This window comes from Strongylocentrotus purpuratus, unplaced genomic scaffold (assembly GCF_000002235.5).
Source record: "Strongylocentrotus purpuratus isolate Spur 01 unplaced genomic scaffold, Spur_5.0 spur5_scaffold_10, whole genome shotgun sequence".
Taxonomy (NCBI): domain Eukaryota; kingdom Metazoa; phylum Echinodermata; class Echinoidea; order Camarodonta; family Strongylocentrotidae; genus Strongylocentrotus; species Strongylocentrotus purpuratus.
In genome coordinates this window covers 12,468,113-12,489,541 of record NW_022145595.1, presented here as the reverse complement: position 1 = coordinate 12,489,541, position 21,429 = coordinate 12,468,113, and the positions used below count along the sequence as shown (strand labels likewise).

The window sequence follows — 21,429 nt, the reverse complement described above, 5'->3', positions numbered from 1 at the left end:
AAAACCGGTCACTCAAAGATTTTTACACTTTTGAGGCACTTCATGATAATTTTGAAGCACAATTTTTTTATGGCTTCATTCAATATGACACCATATCACAGACACAATAGACATTGTGTGTTGGCAAATAAACACTTGATATAATACAATATAATTGATTGAGAAAGTAAATTTTATTTCTCAGAGTCTAATGAATGTCTTATTATTTCAGCCCTTTTTTGTATGCAGGAAAACCCCTACTAAAAGATACTATACTTCCATGTGCTATTTTTAACAATTAAACATATTCATGAAATCATTTCATACATGTACAACTGTATATACAGTGCCAAATTGTCATTGCCATGATAATTAATTTTAATATGGGATGATGAAATTTTTTTTTAAACATGTATTTATTAGATTTCTAGTATCATTCATGCAAAACTAATCATAAGGCACTGCTCTCTGTAAATTGAAACTTTTTAAAGTCATTTGAATAGACAATTTTTGTAATATAATACAATTTAATGCATAAACCTTTGTTAAGTGCCATGTTACAAATAATTTTATTCCAATAGTCTGAATGCAAATTGCATACATTCATTCAACACAGAATACATAATGAAAATGGCATATTTTTTACTAATACATAGTTGGAGATGAGCTATTACATGTGGAAAAAAAAAATTCTTTCAGTGCTCTTTACATCTTTATTCTTTATTTTATTTTTGAATTCTATTTTTAGATTGACGATGATCCCAACGCACCTGTCTACATCCAAACCTATGTCATGAGGAAATTAGTGACCGATGCAGAGGGAAAAAAGAGTGAGTACTCAAATTTAAAAAAAAACACTTAAAGCAAAAGTATATGCAACGCAAGGGTGTGAGGAGAGTCGCGTGACCAAAAACCAGAATCATTTACAGATATTTTGAGAGCAGGCATTTATACTGAAAAAAAATCAGCGAAATATCTGTCGGCATTTAAAAAAAAAGCACATTTCGGAGGTGGATTTTTCAATTTCGTTTTTTGTTGTGTTTGCCGGTGGTTGCTTAACAACTGCAGACGTAACACCAGAATGTGAGAAAAATCAACAAGTTTTGCTTGCATTGTAAATGCAGCTATATGACTCCCTATTTGAGTTACCCATCAATAACTATTAAACAGGACACAGGATAATGTGGCCTCATGCCAACTGCTTTTAACAACTAATATTATACTTCAAGGACACTCTGCGTACTTGAAAGAAAGTATTGGATTATATTCAAGCGTGAATAGGCTTTATCTATCAGATAGATTGTCAACCAAGAACCATCCTCTGAGTGTGCATGCTTTAAAAATAAACAAAAAAATCTGCAAATAGAATAAAAGATTATGTTTATTAATAAAAAATACTAAATAGCCCCATGTACTAATTAACTGCCCATGATAAGAGCTGTTTGTGTTTAATACTTTGCAAGTAAATAATCCTGAAGTGAGATTGATAATTGTATTATTGTAAGTTTGAATCAGCATCACTTACATGTTGTCATACACTGGGGGGAGGGGGGCGTTTCACAAAACTTGTCATCAGTGACTAATGACATTTTTTGTTATAAACTACTGAACTCCTTGCTTCTGATTGGTAATCAGCATATTCGTCACTGAATTTTGTCATTTGTCATTGAAAAAAGGCGCCCTGGGTCTGTTCTCATTTAAATGACCCCTCCCCCATGAATCAAGCTTCCTTCAAATTACAGTGCCAAAAGTTTTAGTCTAATTGAGAAATCTGTTTTAATTGTTTATCTTTATCATGTTTGATTTTTGTATTACAATCTTTATAAATTGTGCATTTTTTGGGTTTTTTGCTTCTCAATTGTTGGGCTTTGATTCGTGTGCCAGTGATGGAATGTTTAACCTCGATTCTAATATTACATCATATTTAACGAAAAGAAGGATTGAATACAAAGGTTATACTAGTGAAGTCACACTGAAAAGCTTTCTCGTGAAATGCCAATGAGATGGATATAATTTCAACTTCAGGTTTCAACTTTTCATGAAGATCCCCTTTCCAGTTATTTTCCCTTTTGCTGGTTGACATTTGAAATTTAATAAAATGCCATGGTTTTTCTATTGCTTCTTTTATTTAAATAGCTCCCAAAGGGAAAAGAGGATGGAAAATGTATTTTGGCACGGTGAAAGGTCTCTGCATTTATCTACACAAGGTAAGTAAAGTAAACTTTATTCATAAGGGCTCGATGCAAGGAGAGAAAAGAAAACATGTGAATTGAGATTTCTAGGATTAAGTGACTCAGTTACATTGTTGAAGGTTGATGGAAAAACTGCGTAATTTTTGTATGAAATGTTACTTTTTATATTCCTTCTACTGTACTAACTCTCTAAAATGCAAAAAAATCCTGAAAAAATTCTCAAACCTGAAAGATATTTATGGTTTTCTTTGAAGGTGTCACTGTGCGAAACCCTCTATTAAACAGTTAATTCTCCCAACCATTTTTAAATTTTCCCAATTGTTTTGCCATGAAAATAAGACATAAGACAGGCTTTTTAAAATCTTTCTACATTTAAATGTCTGGAATGACATAAAGAGACAATTCATTGCTTTGTGACGATTTACATTCACCTTAAATGTAGTTAAATTGTAATAATATAGTTGGGAGAATTAAGGAATCAATCAGATCAGTTTTCCCCAATTGTTATCATTAATAATGGTCTGTTTTCACTCAAACTTTCAGATTATCTTTACATCTTTACATATTTTCAGTTAAAACAGAAGAATATTTGCATGTTAAGCTTGCATCTATAGCCTCCTTCTTTTTCACTGTATCTATAGCATTTAATGTAATATGTCTAATGTCAACTTCTAAATTGTGATTTAAATCTAGATAATGTCTACATTTTATGTAAACCCTTCTACAAAGTGACTGAAATATAAAGTTGGAAAAACTTAAAAGAGAAAATTAATTGATGCAGATTTAGACTGGAAATGTAATATAAAAAGACTAATTGAATCATATGCTACAATTCATTCCTTTTTTTGATAATACCAGGTAATGAAATACTATTCCCACAAATTTGCAATGGGGGGGGGGGGCACAGAGATGACAAACTTTGACGCCATTAAAAGAAATGGGGGTCATTCTGATTTTAAAGGTGCCATTTTACTCCGAATTCAATGATACAAATAAGGGGTGGCTCTAATATAGGCACTTGTGAGCCCAACCTGGATTTGCCTATGGGTCCAACCATTTTTTTTTTTTAATCGAATTGCTGTTCCTTCATTGAAAATTCTCAAACCTAGGGTGTCTTCGACCCATTCATTGTGTTTTATGTCATGCCTTGTCTGCTTGTTCACCTGTACAGCTGTGCATCCCCAATGCAATAAAAGAAACAGTTGGAATAGCAGTAAGGGGTATTTCTAGATCTCACAGTCAAAATCTTGTAAACATAGACATATTGCAACTGAGGGAGAAAGGGATTTTTGAATGCAGAGAGAGAGACAGAGAGAGACAGAGAGACAGGAAGAGAGAGAAAGAGAGAGAAATAGGGGGACAGAGAGATAGACAGAGAAAGAAAGAGAGACATAGACAGAGAGAGAGCGGGACAGACAGATACATACAGATAAAAAGAGATACAGACAGACAGACAGACAGATACAGAGAGACAGACACATACACACAGAGAGGGAGAGACGCAAAGGTTGGCCCTTTTAAAAGAGAATTTAATTGTATACTGATTATTGGTAGTCCATTGCAATTTTGACTACTACATTAATGGTCACTGTTAGTGGATTGTTTTTTTGATAATTTTGAGGTTTCGCAAACTTTAAGATTAACTCTACAACGTCTCGTGTGAACATGAATCCTGGTCAGTGCTAGTGGATTGTTGTTTATAATTTTTAAGGTTTCACAAACTTTAAGTTTGAAACTACAATGTCTTGTGTGAACATGAATCCTGGTCAGTGTTAGTGGATTGTTGTTTATAATTTTGAGGCTTGCAAATTTTAAGTTTAAAACTAAAAAGTCCTGTGTAAACATGAACCGTGGTCAGTGTTATTGGATTGTTGTTTATAATTTGGAGGTTTTTGCAGACTTTAAGTTTTAAAACTGTAACATCCTGTGTGAACTTATTTTCATTGATTTCTTTTTTCTTTCTTATCTGAAGTCGGAGGTTGCCAAGGACTTGGCTTTCAACAACCCCAAGGAGGTGATGAGGATCCAGCATGCATTAGCCAGCCGGTCTGGTCAATATGATAAGAAACCCAACGTCTTCTTACTTCGACTGGCCAACTGGAGTGAATACCTCATGCAGTGTCTGTAAGTACTCTTCACCCATTTAGCTTTCCTATCTAACTTCCCACAAGATTCCATTCTCCAATTGAAGTATCGATTTTTAATATCTTATTTCAGTGAGAAAATACTTGGTATGTATATATTTTCCATCTGTAACCCAGTATTTACTTAATACAGTTGTATAAGTTTATTTTACTAAATCCATAATTGATATGTTATTTGTATATTCACCTGAAATTAATTAGTATCACCCTTTAGTCTCATTAGCTGCCAGTCTGGGGTCTGTTGGCCTCAGATGCTAGAGCTCATGTGAATAATGTGCTGACTGGGCTAGTCCCTTAAATTGTCAGTGAACTGAGCAGCTGGAGGGCACCGGGCCTCACCAGGCAGAGCTGAGGATTGAAATTGGTTATATAAATGAATATTGCAAAATTGATTACTTTACTTGTATCAAAGAGAACTGTTGCTGAGCTATCATTATTATTTATATTAAAGTTTACACTCAAAAATTTACAACTATTGGGTTCTTCTTCCACACTCTCTCTCTCTCTCTCTCTCTCTCTCTCTCTTTCTTTCTTTATTTCTTCCTTCCTTTCTCTCTCATCCTCTTTTCTCCCCACTTCCCCTCCTTTCTCTTTCTTATTGTCATTTTCCTTCTCTCTCTCTCTCTCTCTCTCTCTCTCTCTCTCTCTCTCTCTCTTTTCCATTTTTCATCTACATTTGTTGTTAATTACCCTTTCAATGCAATAGCTCAGTTGGTAGAGCAGTGGTCCCATAATCCGGAGACCCTCTCTCTCTCTCTCTTCTGACATTTCTTCCTCCCTTTCTCTCTCATCCTCTTTTCTCCCCACTTTCCCTCCTTTCTCTTTCTTATCGTCATTTTCCTTCTCTCTCTCTCTCTCTCTCTCTCTCTCTCTCTCTCTCTCTCTCTTTCTCTCTCTCTCTCTCTCTTTCTCTCTCTCTCTCCCATTTTTCATCTGCACTTGTTGTTAATGACCCTTTCATTGTGATAGCTCAGTTGATAGAGCAAGGGTCTCGTAATATGGCAACCCTCTCTTCTCTCTTCCGACATTTCTTCCTCCCTTTCTCTCTCATCCTCTTTTCTCCCCACTTTTCCTCTTTTCTCTTTCTTATTGTCATTTTCCTTCTCTCTCTCTCTCTCCCATTTTTCATCTACATTTGTTGTTAATTACCCTTTCATTGCGATAGCTCAGTTGATAGAGCAGTGGTCTCGTAATTAGGCGACCCGGGTTCAAAACCAAGTCGATGAGCTAGTGCCCTTAATTGGTAAGGCATTAATCCTCATTATCAGGCCCTCAGAGAGGACCTAAAGCCGTCGGTCCTCTGGCCGCTTACTAACAAGCATTTAGGCTTTCTTAGCAGTCAGGTAAAATAACCACCACCACTTCTGTTATGTAATATCCGTTGTTATCTTGTTTTATGCCAGTGATGTGAGAGACATGCAGTCTTGGATGCAAGCAGTGAACCTAGCATCATCGGTCCACTCTTCACCACCCCTCCCAGCAGCGGTGGGTTCACAGATGGGCTTCAGGAGACCCGTACTACCAAGCGGTGCATCCAAACAAGATCCAGTAAGATAAAACTAGTGAAACATTGAGCTCCAATAATAATAATAATAATAATAATAATCTTTTAAAGTCCACTCCAAATTTTATTAAATCGAAAATGGAAATTCTTTTTGCCCAATTGATCGTGAGCCCGGCAGCCACTGAGCAGCCCCAGATCGACGTTGCTCTATCCCTTATTGTTGAACACCAAACAAGGTAGCAGCAACTCCCGTCTTTTAACGTCTTTTGGTATGACGCGGCCAGGGTTCGAACCCACGACCTCCCGGTTGTGAGGCGGACGCTCTACTGACAGAGCCAACACACCGGTTGGAAGGACTTTGATTGTTTTTCCAATAAAATAAGTTTGATGGTGAAACATCATGCAAGCTAGATCCAGTTAGATAATTTTATTGAGCTAGATTGGAAGGACACTGAATTTTTTTAAATCTCCAATGCAATAAATTATGTGCTGAAACTTAATGTTGCTAGTGCTGTCTGTCCAAAGCAACTAGAGAATCTAGAGAATTTATTGATTCATCTTTAATAACAACAGAAATTCTTTCTCCACTGGTTGAACAATAACAAAGATCATGTCACAGCAGAATTATTCATAACAATGAAGTGTAAAGAAGTGTACAATATCAATTATTAACCGTATCAGACATCTGAGCAGTGTTTTTACAAAATTATATCACACTTGTTGTAATCCTAAAAGGGCTAATCAGTAAATAGAGCAGTGAATCAGTAAATATAAGACCATATTACCCTCTCATGAAAAAGGCTATGGACTTTACGTGTTAAAAAACAAGAAATAAATATACACAGTGCCGTATTTTGTCATTTTCAATTACAAAATTGTGTTTCTTAAACTGGTCTCTATTGAAGATTGAACCTGTGATTTCTAACTTGAGAAGAAAAGAAAACTTATTTAAACAAACTTTCAGACTAGTTCCTTTTACAGTTACTATTGTCGTCAAGGTCTAGTTCCCATCTGTCTTTTCGTCCCCCCCCCCCCACCTCCCAAGCATTTCTTCATGTTGCTCTCTTTTAATCTTTTTTCCAAAGGCTCAACAGTTGGCGAGTCATGATGAGAAGATTGAAGCATTAGAACGTGAGTTAGAAGACCATCGAAGCTATCCACCAGACAAGAAGGCTAAGGCAAAGATCATCAAAGATTACAAGACAAAGGATGAATACCTGGAATATGAGGTTTGTAAATTCCTTCATTTATTCTTTGACTGGTTTGTGTTTATTTTACCTTATCATGGAGCCGTTACATAAAACTAAGCATTAATGTTAACTTTGCCATCAATGGTAACTTCTATGGGAACATTACCATCAGTGGTAAAGATTTAAAGGTAAAGACCAGTATTGGAAACGCCCCATTTCAAAAAATGAAATGGAAGCTCTTATTACCAATCATGTGAAAGAATATGTTTTGACTAATACATGATGATAACAAATTTGCCGGGAAACCGCCTACTAATTGATATATTTGGTAAATTAGTTTATCTACATGGTCTGTGAGAGATAAACGCACGTGTCACGCACGTGTGCGCATAGTCCCATATACATCTTCCTGTGTACAGTGCTTGTAACTTTACGAAGACTGGGCCTAATTTCTTATCATTTTGATGATTCCAGAACCTTGCAGTACACACCAATACTTATCAGCTAGATGATCAACCTTTTCTGATCAATTCCACAACGTTTCTTTCACAATGCAATCGCATGACCATAACTCGCCTTTATCTTTAATGGTAACTTTGCCATCAATGGTAACTTCTAGAGGAACATTACCATTAGTGGTAAAGATTTAAGCAGTGGGGCCAAGAACAACCTTCCCCACCGCAGATAAATACATTTGCAAGGACAATCAATATCATGTTGTATTTGTCATGAGATACCGGGTAGGTTTCAAGATTATTTAACTGTTTCCGGTGCAAGATTAATCAGTACAGGGGGGTGTTTCACAAAGATCCTAAGTTGAACTTATCTCTAAGTTGGACTTAAAAATTATGGAAAGCCATTAGCATCTTTGAAAATATTTTGTAAAAGTTATTTTAAAAGGCATAAAATGCTGATACAAATCATTAATATGTTCTATTATAAAGGAGATGACATGTTCTTGATGTGGAATTAATGAGAAGTCTAAAATACTTAAATTTTTTCTTTTGAATATATTTTATTTTAAGGCTACAAATAGCTCTCCATAATATTTAAGTCTAACTTAGAGTTAAGTTCGACTTAGGATCTTTGTGAAACACCCCCAGGTGTTAATAGGGTTGTCATGGAGCTAATCAAGACCGGAAACAATAACTTTTCAAAGCCATTGAGTGATTTCAAGTTGGGTGTTTAGGGCTGGTGTTAATGTTTAATAAACACTGACAGCAGCCCTAAAAGCTCAAATGGAAATCGGCTGGTGTTAAGGCGTTCACTAATACTAGCCCCTAGGGATTAGGCAAATGTTGATTTCCAGTTTGGTGTTTAATAGTGTTATCGATATTGATATCGGTATCATGCTCTTAATTTCATCAGCAAATTTATAGCTCCATTTAAGAGCTCTTGACACTATGAACATGACGGACAAAGAAAGCAGACAAATTATACAGTTCGTCATTCTACCCTAAACAATTGCTATGGTAGACAAAGCAACATCCCTTCACTGCTATCATGTAGAAATGTGTAGAACAGGTGAATGTGCATGTGACACCTGTTCTACACATTTTACATGAAAGCAGTGAAGGGATGTTCCTTTGTCTACCATAGCAATTGTTGAGGGTAGAATGAGGAACTGTATATTTTGTCCGCTTTCTTTGTCCGTCATATTCATAGTGTGACTGCTCTAAACACTAACACTAACACCCAACTTGAAATCACTCATTGTCTAGCACAAAGCAATTCATCTGTGAATTGGTGCCTATTGTTCTGTCCAGAATTGAAAGTGTGGCAAATGAGTGACCTTGCAGAGAGGTGAAGCAAGCAACCAAAATGTTAAAGCCACACTGTCCTACTTATAGCTACTTGCTCCCGCTATATAGAAAACAATGCCTAATCGATGACCATTGGTCCCCCATGATCCTCTTTTTTTTATGTTAATTGAGAGCTGAGTTGATGAGATAACCACCTGTCCAGTGACCTTGCAGCGTGGTCTAATCCCTCCTATAAACTAGTACAGATATGCTTTAAGTGGAAAAGAAGATATTATATATACAGTGTATGTATTGTCAAGTATCAGACAATGTTATCTTTTTTCCTTACTTTGATTTTTGTTTGTTTGTTTGTTCTCTACAGATCTCAAGGTTCAAGACGTACATCTACCTACTCCGCTCCCAGCCCTTCAGCTCCTTACCTCCCCGCTCGGCCCCGCCCGCTCCATCATCTTCATCGTCGGTCGCTCAGAGGTCATCTCCTGCTCCCGTTCCTAAATTTGCATCATCTCACTCCTCATCTACCTTATCACGGTCCGCATCAGCTCCAAATTCACTGCCAAAGTTCACTTCATCGTCCTCCTCATCGCTGTCCAAGTCGTCATCGTCGGTGAAGTCGCCGTCGTCGTCCGACGGGAGGAAATCTCCGGAGGGCAACTCCTCCTCCTCCAAGCCGATCCTCCGTAAAACCAACTCTAACGCGGGGGGTAGCCATTCGGATCCGGCGGCTGAGGAGTCGCAATCTTTCCTCAGAGATAGCACTAACAAGGTACATCGAAGCTTTTCGGATCGCTATAGCTACCGTATGGCCATTCATAACAGCGTCAAAATGAACGAATGATTCGTTGAATCTGAAAGGCCAACTTGAATGAGAACTGTCTTGTGCTTGACAGCTAGGTATCAACTCTATACAATTTCCCTTTTTTAAAATATCTTTTGCATTGAATTGCAGAATGTTTATGGGTGAGGGATCTGTAGCAAGTTTCATACTGTCAACTATCAAAAGGGGCCTTCTCTTGAATTCATCTAAGAGTATTATTTGACTATTAACAGTATCGATACCATGAATCATTATTTGTTTCAAGTAATATCGATTAAGTAAACTCTATTTACCATATTGCGGACTGAAAACAGTCTATAAAGTCTAGAAAGCGGTAGAATGCAGCTTGACCAGAACCTCTACATTTTAAGTACCCAGAGCATTTACAGAAAGTGTTCTTCATATACTTGCCCCACATGGCAAACATCAATTCCACCAGCTTATTAAAGGAAACGCTCTATTTCAAGTGCAATAGGAGCATGACATATCTCTCGTCAAGCTATTTATATTACCATATTCATGAATGCCATCATTACGTTTTGTTTCATGTTTTTTTTACTCGGCAATACAAACGCCAAATATTACTTTGTACATAATCATCAGGTGTTTTAACTAATCTCTGTAATATACTTCACACAAGATGAACTGTTTGTTTTCCACGAGCTCAAAATCTGTTGGAGACTACACGCAACTTTGATTAAAAATCGAGTATGGCTTGTGATAGTTATTTTTTTTGTTTTGATTGTCCATGTATTTTTCATGACTAAAAAAATTAGCAATATTCGTCTTCAGTGCATTGATTTTTAGTATTTATTCTACCCGTGAAGTTTGCGTAGAAAGTCAGTGCAATTATAGTTTGTTGTCGTTAATAAGTGGGAACTGTGACAAATTTGAAGTTACCTGTTTTTTTAAATAAAATTATTTTATCATTCATTCCTCAGCTCCCCAAAAAATGATTGGCTGTTAACCTGTTGCCTACTGATTTATTCATAGCCATAGGCTTAGTGTAGGCACCACATGGTTCCAGTACGAAATGGGTTAAGTCGGAATGACATTTTTCCCTTTTTTATAAAAGGAATGGATACTATGTTATGATATGGGGTTTGATGGCTGACCGAAAATCATTGATGAATGACCATTTCATGACTTTAAACTATTTATTTCTTTTTATTTTACATGGGGGATACTCACATTTAAACATTTAAAGTGCTTTCTGCTCCTCTTTCTATTTCGGGTAGCAAATAATTAAATAATAAACGGCTGGTATAGTAAGATATTTTTAGAAATGTATCAAGTTTATTCCTTCTATACAGGGTAAAAATCTACCAAATAAAGTATACATGTTGATGTAATTGCAATATTATGGTCACAGCTCTCAAAAATCTTTAGAACAATATATATCAAGTAATATCCTGCCGATGACAGCTTTTAATAGGAGACTATTAAAGCGAAAGATTTTATTTGCGCATTTGTGCTGAATTCTACTAATTTAATCGCTTCTTGCAGCATCAATTTGCTTTAACAAAGTGCACCATATGATTTTTTTTTACAGAAAAAATAAGAGTTATCAAGTTAAAGAATGAGGTGATAATTTGAATTCAAAGTGTTGTCTGTTTTTAAATTCATAATTAAATTTTCCAAATTGTTTCCAACTTCAAACACTCACTTTGGAAAGTTTCTCTAGCAAGAGTTACTTTTGATGCAGAAAATAATTATGCTCTCTGCTAATACATTTTCTTGAGAAATGCATTTAAAAATTATTGTTTTCTAATTTTTTTACTATTTTTTTTGTATTCCTTCCTTTAGGTATGATCTTCCTAAACTTTCAGATGCTATGTAATGTATGAAAGCAGAACAACTCAATAATCATTGAAGAAAGAAAAAAGCCAAATAACCGTAATTTTCAGTTTTCTCACCAAGTACATTTAGCTTCCCACGCAAAAATGTGAAGTCTAGATTTGTTATTAATGCATGCAGTGACACTACATTTACATGTACTAACCCATTCCAGTTATGCTATTTTTAATGTTTGATTTAGAAAGGCACCTCATGGTAGCTAGGCCTACTTGCTCACAGATACATTAAAAAGTTCCTCAGAGACATCTATTATTTTGCAATATTAGGCATGCCTGACATATCAACAGTAAGTGTATTTCTGAAAACTTGAGAAATTGTGAGCAATTATACCTAGTTATCTGAAGGTTACATTGTTGCTGTTCATGATTATATGTTGCTCTTTATATGTTATTTTTCTTCATCTTTAAATCTGTGTAAACAAATCATTATTTCACATCTTAAACAAAATGAGACAACCATCACCATTGTGTTCATAGTGTGATTAAAGGCACGTTGTTTCAACTCCAATTGAAAGAAAAGGGGGTTAGCGGAAGTCAGAGAATTCCCAAAAGTATATTTCCTTCAGTATCATTTTCCGAAATGCTTGTAGATATTATTGGAGATATACACTATCTACATCACTACATAACCACACACTCTATAGGATATAATGATATGGCCTTATTACGGTATTACAAAACAATTGCTCCTTTAAACAAATATTCTAAACCATATTTTGTTTTCAAACACTCCCTTTCTGTTCTTTGGTGTTTGTATTAACTGGCAAATCTCTCTTTGGGCAGACTTCTGGGTCAATTTAAGTGATAACCAAAATCAATCTTGAAGGCTGTCAAAGAAAGTTTGACCAATGTAACATTGTGCCTTTGATCATACTCTTATCTAGTCTGGTTGGAGTCAGAAGGGCCTGAACTCCTTGGGTGGTATTCTCGAAAGCGGACTAACTTTAATCCATGGTTTAATCCACCGACTAAATATGGAATGCCAAGTGTCCATATGAATATATTTTTGATTAATTTGATATGTCCTTAAATTACCATGCTAACATAATTATGTCATAGTTATGTTGTTGTTTATTCATTATGTTATTACATATTGTTTTAATTTAGTGATATATTAAATTATTCAAAAACATATTCATATGGACACTTGGCATTCCATACTTAGTCGGTGGATTAAACCATGGACTAAAGTTAGTCCACTTTCGAGAATACCACCCATTAAGTTAATGCCCTTTTAGCTCTCATCAGGTGATATTCACATCTCAACATTCCTCTTTAGTTCCCTTCATATGGTATTCCGTGAGTGACTCTTAAGGTAGCATCACAGCGAAACATAGCGGCGCGAAAAGATGCGTCCGGTACGCAAACTACGTAATTGGAGAATAGCAACGAAAAGAGACAAATTGAAGCTTTTCGTCTTGCACTCATCGTGGTAAATCACAAGAATAAACAGAAAGATGAAATCAGACTATGTAAGCGGAAGCTATAGGAACAAGCACTTGAAAAATAATGAACCTTTATTGGCTGCTTGAAAGTAGACGTAAATCCAGCCGTTTAATGACGGCAGGCTGTCATAATTGTTAAAAACCAAATCGTTGGGGTATGGATGTCTTAAATGCATATACCATCTCGAGGCTTACCATTAGCTAAACTTCATTCGGATAATGATAATACTAATAATAATAATAGCCTAATAGTCCACTCCAAATTTTATTAAACCGAAACGGAAATTCTTTTTGCCCGATTGATCGTGAGCCCGGCAGCCACTGAGCAGCGCCCGATCGACGTTGCTCTATCCCTTATTGTTGAACGCCAAACAAGGTAGCAACAACTCCCATCTTTTAAAGTATTTTGGTATGACGCGGCCACGACCTCCTGGTTGTGAGGGGGACGCTCTACTGACTGAGCCAACACTCTGGTTGTGAAGTACTTTTATACAACAAACTATCATGCCTTTTGCGTTCCGGATGCATCTTTTCGTGCCAATCCATTTTGCTATTAAGCTACCTCATTAACATCACTTAATTTCAGCAATTAACACTCGTTATGCAGATCCTCAGTTTGCTATCAACAGTGAAGTTTGTTTCTGTTTCTGTTGCCATCTTAAGTACGTGGATATATAATACACTTGTACTCAGTGTTTTGATTTTTCTATATCTTTGTATTAAATCTTCAAAGTATTTAATCTCAGTCCCACTCCAAACGTTCCAAGTTGTGTATTGCCATTCCCCTTCACAACGTTGCACCCTAGTTCTCAACATTACTTGAAGCATTTTGTCGATTCATTGTGTTAGCCTCATATCTAGGCTGAGTATTTTGTTTCATTCTCCAGAAACACCAGTTAAACACAGTCTGGATTTTGTAAGCCTTTGTTGTAGACTATCCACTCTCATATTAAAAGTGAGGAGTAGTTTATAGCAGGCACAAACCCTTGTTAGTCATTGTGCGTAACAGTGTCTGCACTATGAGACTAGGCTGACAGCATACTACATGGGTTCTGTACTTAAAGCTGCTCCGGTCACAGACAGAGACCGACAGAGCTAGGCTCTGCTCAAGGCTTTAGGAATTGTAATAGATTGTCAAATTAGAGTTTGTGCCTGCAGAGTAAAGGAGGAGAGTAGATGGAAAATTGATAGTCTTTGTACTCCAGACTGCTTTCATCACACCTTTACCGAGAGAGCAAGCAAGATAATCTGAAAGAAATACTGATGACATCTATTACACCTGGCAATCACAAATATCCCAAAATTTGCCCTTTAAAAAATATTCAATTAGTTTTATTGATTATAGATATAACTGTAAGGGTATCACCCTATTCTGGATAGCTTTTTTTAGACAACATGTCATGCTTTTTAGTGATGCTGAAATAGAAGACTGGTGTTCCTTCACAACTATCTTCCTCAGCACCACCTCAAAACCATGAGCACTACGCATTCACTGGGCTGTGAAACTGATCACCAGCTCCAGGGGTTGAGAGCTGGGCCCGTTGCGTAAAACTTACCATTGATGGTAACTTTGCCATCAATGGCAACTACCATGGTAGCGGGGCTCAACAGCCAATCAAAATCAAAGTTTCCATGGTACGGTAGTTACCACTGATTGCAAAGTTACCATCAGTGGTAATTTTGGTGCAATGGGTTCTGTCATCGGTACTTGGTGCATTTGCATTTAGGATGAAATGGGACAAAGCAATTATAACCTGATATAATCTGACAGCCGCGAACAAAAAGTTGCGAATAAGATACGTCACACTTCAGTTGCTTTCTTCACCTGTTTGCACCGCTGCTCCTTAAGCCACACATGCAATTTTGCACAAAACAGTAGGCACAGTTTACAGAAGGATTGCTTCATATATTGCTTCATATACAGTCAAACCTGTCTACAAAGACCACATTTTTTGTTTCCCTTGAAAATGGTTTCTCATTGAAACATGTACTAAAGGAACCTGTCTACAAAGACCACTTTTTGTGTTTCCCTTGGGCGGTCGCTATAGACAGGTTTGACTGTATATGTATATATATATATATATTGTTCTAAAATGATTCAATTCTCTAAGCTTATAACTCTGGGCAAACGGCCACAAACTTCTTGAAAGAGAAGTATATTGAATAAGACCCAATTATAACATTATTTCAAATACTGGCGGGGCTACCCTGTTGAATTAAAGCCTATCTGCACTAGTTTGGCCAGGAGGGAATAGACCTCCCTGCATGGTCACTGACAGATGGTTATCTCATCAAATAGGCTCTCAATTAACATAAGAAAAAGAGGATCATGGGGGATGGGGTTTTAAGATATAAATAATTCAGCTCCTGTAAGAGATGTTGGAATAGAGAACACACATAATGGACATCGCACAAAATAGTTACATGTACATAACAATGAAAGACGATGCATGTAACTACGCACTGTTATATGTCATTTTATTCTTCAAATTAAAAATAATGAATTGAGAGATACCGGTAATCCATAAGCTTGGTAAAAGTTGTCTTATTTTAATACTTAAAAGTAGATAACTTGTATTGTGTCAGAGATCTTTAGAAAGGGGATTCCCCTAGTTATTTCAATCATGAGCTCGTAAGTTATATTGTATAGATGTCAGTACAATGATTGTCTTGTGATGTACATGTACGTTAATCAGTCTGTATTCTTCATATGGACAGTGTTCACCCACAAGCCAATGTTAGAGCAATGTGCCATATAATGATGCCTCAGCTTTCAATGAATTTCATGCTGCATGCTGATTTTTCAATTCAGGAATGTAGCTAAACAGTATGAAATGTTCTTTTTTATTTCTTCTCAAATGGCCAAAGTAGTAGAATAAATTGGACCTTAGTGTTTTTTTCTGCTGAAAAAAGTTTGTATGTTTTTTTTAAAAATCAGAATTGTATTATATTGGCAATGAAAGTCGCATGCTATTAATAATATGTCTTGTTTACCCAGGGTAGCCTCATCAGTATTCATACTGTTCTCCCTGAGGGCCCTGCAATCATATTATTACCCCGGTCATCGGATTCAGGCTTACCCGCACACAGTGTATGCACATTCTCCACTCCCTGAGGAGCATTCCAGCCAGGCTATTGATTGAAATATTCATGGTCTGATTCATATGTAGGTGTAAAGGCACAATTGTAGTCTTTGAAACACCATGCAACAAATCAACAAGCATGGGAATAGGAGAAAGTTAAATGTATTCAAGTCCAACATGTTATAAATCCAATGAAATTTGCAGATACTTTCATAAAACCCATCTAGTGCTAGAGACAAATTTTGAGATAAGTTTTTGTGAGCTTGCATATTTCTGAAAGGGGCTTTTATTAAAGTCTTATTTTCATAAATTGAATCCTCCCAAGCTTGGTATACAATAAGTTATTTCTCGCCATTTAATCTTCATTTGAGTTAACATTATTCTGAGATGGTATAGATATGCTGAAACTTATTCAAAGAGTACGTTTGAATACATTTAGATGTTTTAAATGCATTGTGTCAAAAATGAAAAAAGTTTTGAAGATGTATCAGAAGGAGATAACGGATTTGTTTTACTTTTATTTATCTTTTTTATATAGCTGTTGGAGACAAAAATGATGGAATATTGTTTGTCATGAAATGTCAAATTTCGTTGATGAGTCTAGAGATATTTTTGTGTTATTTTATTGTGCAGAATAGTTGCTATGAATGTCAGTATAGAATGTTTGAATATTGTCATGAAAAACGAATCAGAAATGAGAATTCAGTATGGTTCAGATGAAATTTATATTCTTCCAAAATGTTAGTCAAGTAATATTTAATATTAAAACAGATATATTAGAATAAACTTTGTCAGAAACTAATCATTGTTGTCTGTTTGCTTTATTTGCTGTTTATTGCTCAGAAAAATGTATGCTCTTTTTATTTTATGCAAAGGATTTAGAGGGATTGACATTGGTGATTTTATGTCTGTTTCGCTTTATTTAATGTTTATTGCTCAGATTTTTCAAATTTACTTTCTTGTTTTATGCGAAGGGTTCAAAGGGCTTGAAAATGGTGATTTTATTTAAACTGCATTTTAATGACCATTACCTGAGGTGTGCAGCCAACTTGCCTGTCAAACTTCATCTTTTACACTTAACATTGAACATCACATCTTTCTTTGCTTATCTGGGAACAAAATAATGCTAATATTTTGACAACAGCCTTACTGCGCAATGCAACTTCTTCTTTTTGGATGGTTTTATTCCAAAATCCACAAAATGCAAACGTACCTTTTCTGCAACAATAATCACATGAAAATGCAATGCTGAGCTTTGTCTGTCTTGTGTCATACAACATCATTACAATTATTGACATGAAAGATGTATTGCCATCAAGAAGTGTAATGTTAATATACATTTGTGAAGAAATGCTGCGTCATAATTAATATCTTAAAATGTTTTGATAGTAGTCTTCTTAAACAAAACCACATTTTTTTCAAAGATTCTACCTTGAATTTGGATTAAAGATAAACTTGAGTTCTGGTTAAAAAAAAGAAACTTACACTGAATGTTCAAGATTACAAATAAATGTCGTTTGCCAAATAATTTAGGTATAAAATGTATACTGGCTGAGTAATGAGCATAGAAAGATAAGGAAATCAAGGTAAGACTGGGCCAAATTTATCATGATTTTGATGACTCCAGAACCTTGCAGTACACATGATCAACTTTTTCTGATCCATTCTACACCTTTTCTTTCACAATGCAATCGCATGACCAGAACTCAACTTTATCTTTAATGTTAGCTATTTCAACAGTTATAAAAGGCAAAATTAATTTGGAAACAAACTCTTCATTGAATGTTCAATATGCCTACATGTAAGTGCTGTTAAAGTAATTTAGACTAGCTGTGACAACTTTAAAACAATAAGTACTGTATTTGAGGAGAGGAGACGCCATTGCTCAGTGGTAGAGCAGTGGTCTTGTAGCCGGGAGGTCCTGGGTTCAAAACCAAGTCGATGAGCTAGTCCGCTTTGGTAAGGCAAAACCAAATTCTCATTACCAAGTCCCTTGGAGAGGACTTAAAGCCATCAGTCCCTTGGTGGCTTACCTAAAAGTATACACATACTTCCTTAGCAATCAGGTCAAACAAATCATCATTTGTTACAATTTCAGTTGCTATTTGCATGCACTGACACCAAATTACGGAACACTGGTTTTTTGCGTAATGAGACTGGGCTTGATATCACTATCATTACCTGCATGCTTTATCTCTCAAAATATATTCATCACATTTTTCCCTTTAAAGTTACATTTCATTTTTTTCTTCCTTCAAATGTATATTTGCTTATAAGTCCAATTTCCTGTTTGAAAATAAATGTGCATGTTTGTACGGCATTTTAGCATGGAGCATAAACACCTTGAATCAAACTTATTCTTCATATATCACAGTATTCAGCATATCTATTCTTACATTTGCATGTGCATTTATACATTAAAAGGTACATTATTTATGTATTATGTTCTTGAAGATATGAAGACAAGTGATGCAATATTTAATATTTTTGATGATTAGAGTATCTATTTCATATAGTGCACAAAGCTATTACTATAGCCAGGTCGGGCAAGTGTCTGTTGTTGTTTTTATGTTATTGTTTTGTTTGTTTATTCAATTTTTGTGGGGCTAATATGGCAAGATATATGTCAAGATATCTTTTAAATATCATTTTTGGGGGGTGGTATTCAGGTCTACATTAATTTTGATATGCTGATGGTATTGTAACGCATTCCCACCTCTTTAATATCTACCTATCTATCTATCTCTTTCTCTTTCTCTCTCTCTCTCTCTACCCCCTCTCTATCGCTCCCCCTCCCTCCCTCATTTTTCCTATCAGTATAATCTGTCGCTATACAGTTTGTATCTATGTGTCGTTGTAATTTGTCAGTGTTTATGTGTCCCTCTCTCTCTCTCTCTCTCTCTCTCTTTCTCTCTCTAGATGATGCAGTTGGAACCAGTCTTTCGGCTATCTCTGATGAATGAAGACTTCTTCTCAACCGATCTTTAACGTCACCAATGGCTTATAATAATGTATAGGCTGAAGGAATGTCATCACTTTATCTGTATGGTTTCCTCCTTCAAAGCACCACTGTACTACTTGTGGCTATATACTTGCCCCCTCTATATAGAAAACTTCCCCAATCGGTGCCTGTTGACCGGTTCCCCATGACCCTCTTTTTCTTATATCAATTGAGAGTTGATGAGATATCCACCTGTCAGTGATCTCGCTGGGTGGTCTAATCCATTTTTAATGATTGAAAGGGTCAAATCGAAACAGGGGCCATGTTTAAATTTGACCTCGTGAAACAATGACTTATGGTTAAATATATGATCAATCACTTTTTGATGGATATCCAATATTCAAACTTATTTAAATACATTTTTATTTTTGTGTGTACTGTTTAATGGATAGAAAGTACCGTTGGAGAGAAAATAATTGCTGTCTGTAGAGTGACAGATTAATACTTAAAGGTAATACAAAGTTTTGGTATGGGGTCATGAATTTGGTTCAAATGAATATATTGGAAGCATATGCGATCCTACAATATTCATTGATCGTTGTCGCGGTTGAAATCGGGTCTAAAGTTATGAAATTGTAAATAATAAACTCTTTATGTTATATAGCTCCCTCTCAAGGTCACGATATTAATTAAGCTATACAACAATGTTTCTTGACTAAACTCAACCGATTAGCTATTCCCGTTTGGAAATTATATATCACAACTACATATTCTGAAATTTTCATGGTCGCAGCTACCATTGTACGACCGTAGGCGCTATTTGAAATTTATCAAAATTTACAGGGAGCACCGGTAAATTTTTATATTCAATTTTTCTCGAAAGCAGTAGTGTTTTAGGGGCTAAATTTTCTAGTGCTTATAATACAACCACAGGGGCATCCAAATATATTAAATTGTAAAGAAACCACTATCCACCCAATTATCAAAATTTCCCAAAACTTTGTATTACCTTTAACATTTTACAGACAAATAATTTTTAAAAAAGCAGAAATACTATATTTACTTAAAATCATACAAATATTATGCATTGACAAAAAACTGCAGGTTATTTTCATAAGTTGAACGATATTTATTGTACACTGAACAAATTGTTAGATGTTATATTGTGATATTACTTTTTTCAATTTTTCTCTCATTTCTTATGCGGCAGGAAGTTGGACAATAAATGTTTGTAAAAGTCTGCGATATGTCTTTACCTTTTGAATAACTTCATCCTAATTACAGTGTATGGCTATACACCTTCAAGTTTGACCGAACTTTGATTTTGGATGCCTTTGTTTCATGAGATGTTTTGATGAGAGTTTGTGTGCATCTTGGAAAGATTAATTATCGCATAAGCTGGTGACATTGAGCATTATGAATTCTTTTGACATGAGTGAGTTTAGTATTTGTTTAGTATTTGACTATTTGCCTCTCTCTCTGTATCTCGCTCTCCCACCCCCTCTCTCTCCTACTCTCCCTGCCTCTCCTTTCCCTACCGCATTCTCTCTCTCTCTCTCTCTCTCTCTCTCTCTCTCTCTCTCTCTCTCTCTCTCTCTCTCTCTCTCTGTGTATATCCCTGTTCTCGTACCTGAGTGTTGATATATCCACAGTCCAATTTTCACCCTCTCCCTTTCACTTACTCTGTCGGTCTGTATTTCCTTCTTTCTTCCTTTCTGTCTCAGTATATCTCTGTATGTTTGTCTGTTTCTCCGTCAGTTCTCTCCGTGTATTTGTCTTTATATTGAACCACAGAGTAAGTCTGACATTGTCTGCCTGTCCGTAAGGCCCATAAAGAAAAGATGCTGTATTGCCCTTTGCGACCGACCCAAAAATCTTGAAATCTACGGTCGTCTTTTTTTTTTTTTTTTTTTTTTTTTACCGTTTCTTAGAGAAAGAAGATATTAAAGCATTCAAAACTGAGAAATATCAGCCCAAAGAAGGAGAAGGAAAAAAACAAAAGGAAAAAAATCCAACCGACCGACCCATGTTTTGGCACCTAAAGGGCAATACAATCCCAATACAACATCTCCTCATTTTTTAGGCCTAACCGTCTGGTACATTAATTTTGCCTTCATTATTAAAAATAACAAACAAACTATAACAAAATTTTAAAAAAGAAACATAAGAACAATATCCTCACTTTTTGTTTAGTTTAATTTTAACAGTTTTACAAAAATGCCACAAGTGGGTTTCGACATGTCATTTTCAAATTAAGACGCGTGTATGGATTAATGTCATCAATGCATTATTTGAAAGCATATCACTTTTACTTTGTGAAAAGCAAGGAATCTTTTCTATAAAGCTCACATTCCGTTCACAGTCAATATTGGATTAAGGGTTCAACTTTTTTTTTTCTGGGACCGTCGCACTGTAAATAACAAAAATATATAATTCCGACACTCACGGAATGAGACTGGGGACATCATAAAAGAACGAAAAATCAAACAGGTAACGAATTCTTATTAATAAGAAA

At 35.7% G+C, this 21,429-nt stretch overlaps 1 protein-coding gene across 4 annotated transcripts in view; it reads left to right on the top strand.

Annotated features, from left to right (window-relative positions):
• The window catches only part of LOC586629 (PH and SEC7 domain-containing protein 1), a 76,951-nt gene extending 57,465 nt beyond the window's left edge, over positions 1–19,486 (top strand). For 2 of the 4 annotated variants that reach the window (XM_030979531.1, XM_030979534.1), the window contains 6 exons: positions 728–809; positions 2,116–2,186; positions 4,144–4,295; positions 5,719–5,863; positions 6,905–7,048; positions 9,134–10,007. In XM_030979531.1, coding sequence (XP_030835391.1) covers positions 728–809; positions 2,116–2,186; positions 4,144–4,295; positions 5,719–5,863; positions 6,905–7,048; positions 9,134–9,610 — 1,071 coding nt within the window. In that variant the 3' untranslated portion in view covers positions 9,611–10,007. Of the gene's footprint in view, positions 1–727; positions 810–2,115; positions 2,187–4,143; positions 4,296–5,718; positions 5,864–6,904; positions 7,049–9,133; positions 10,008–11,395; positions 12,404–18,892 lie in introns of those variants that run through there. The other 2 variants (XM_030979532.1, XM_030979533.1) reach the window with 2 other exon arrangements.
• The last annotated feature ends 1,943 nt before the right edge of the window (positions 19,487–21,429 follow it).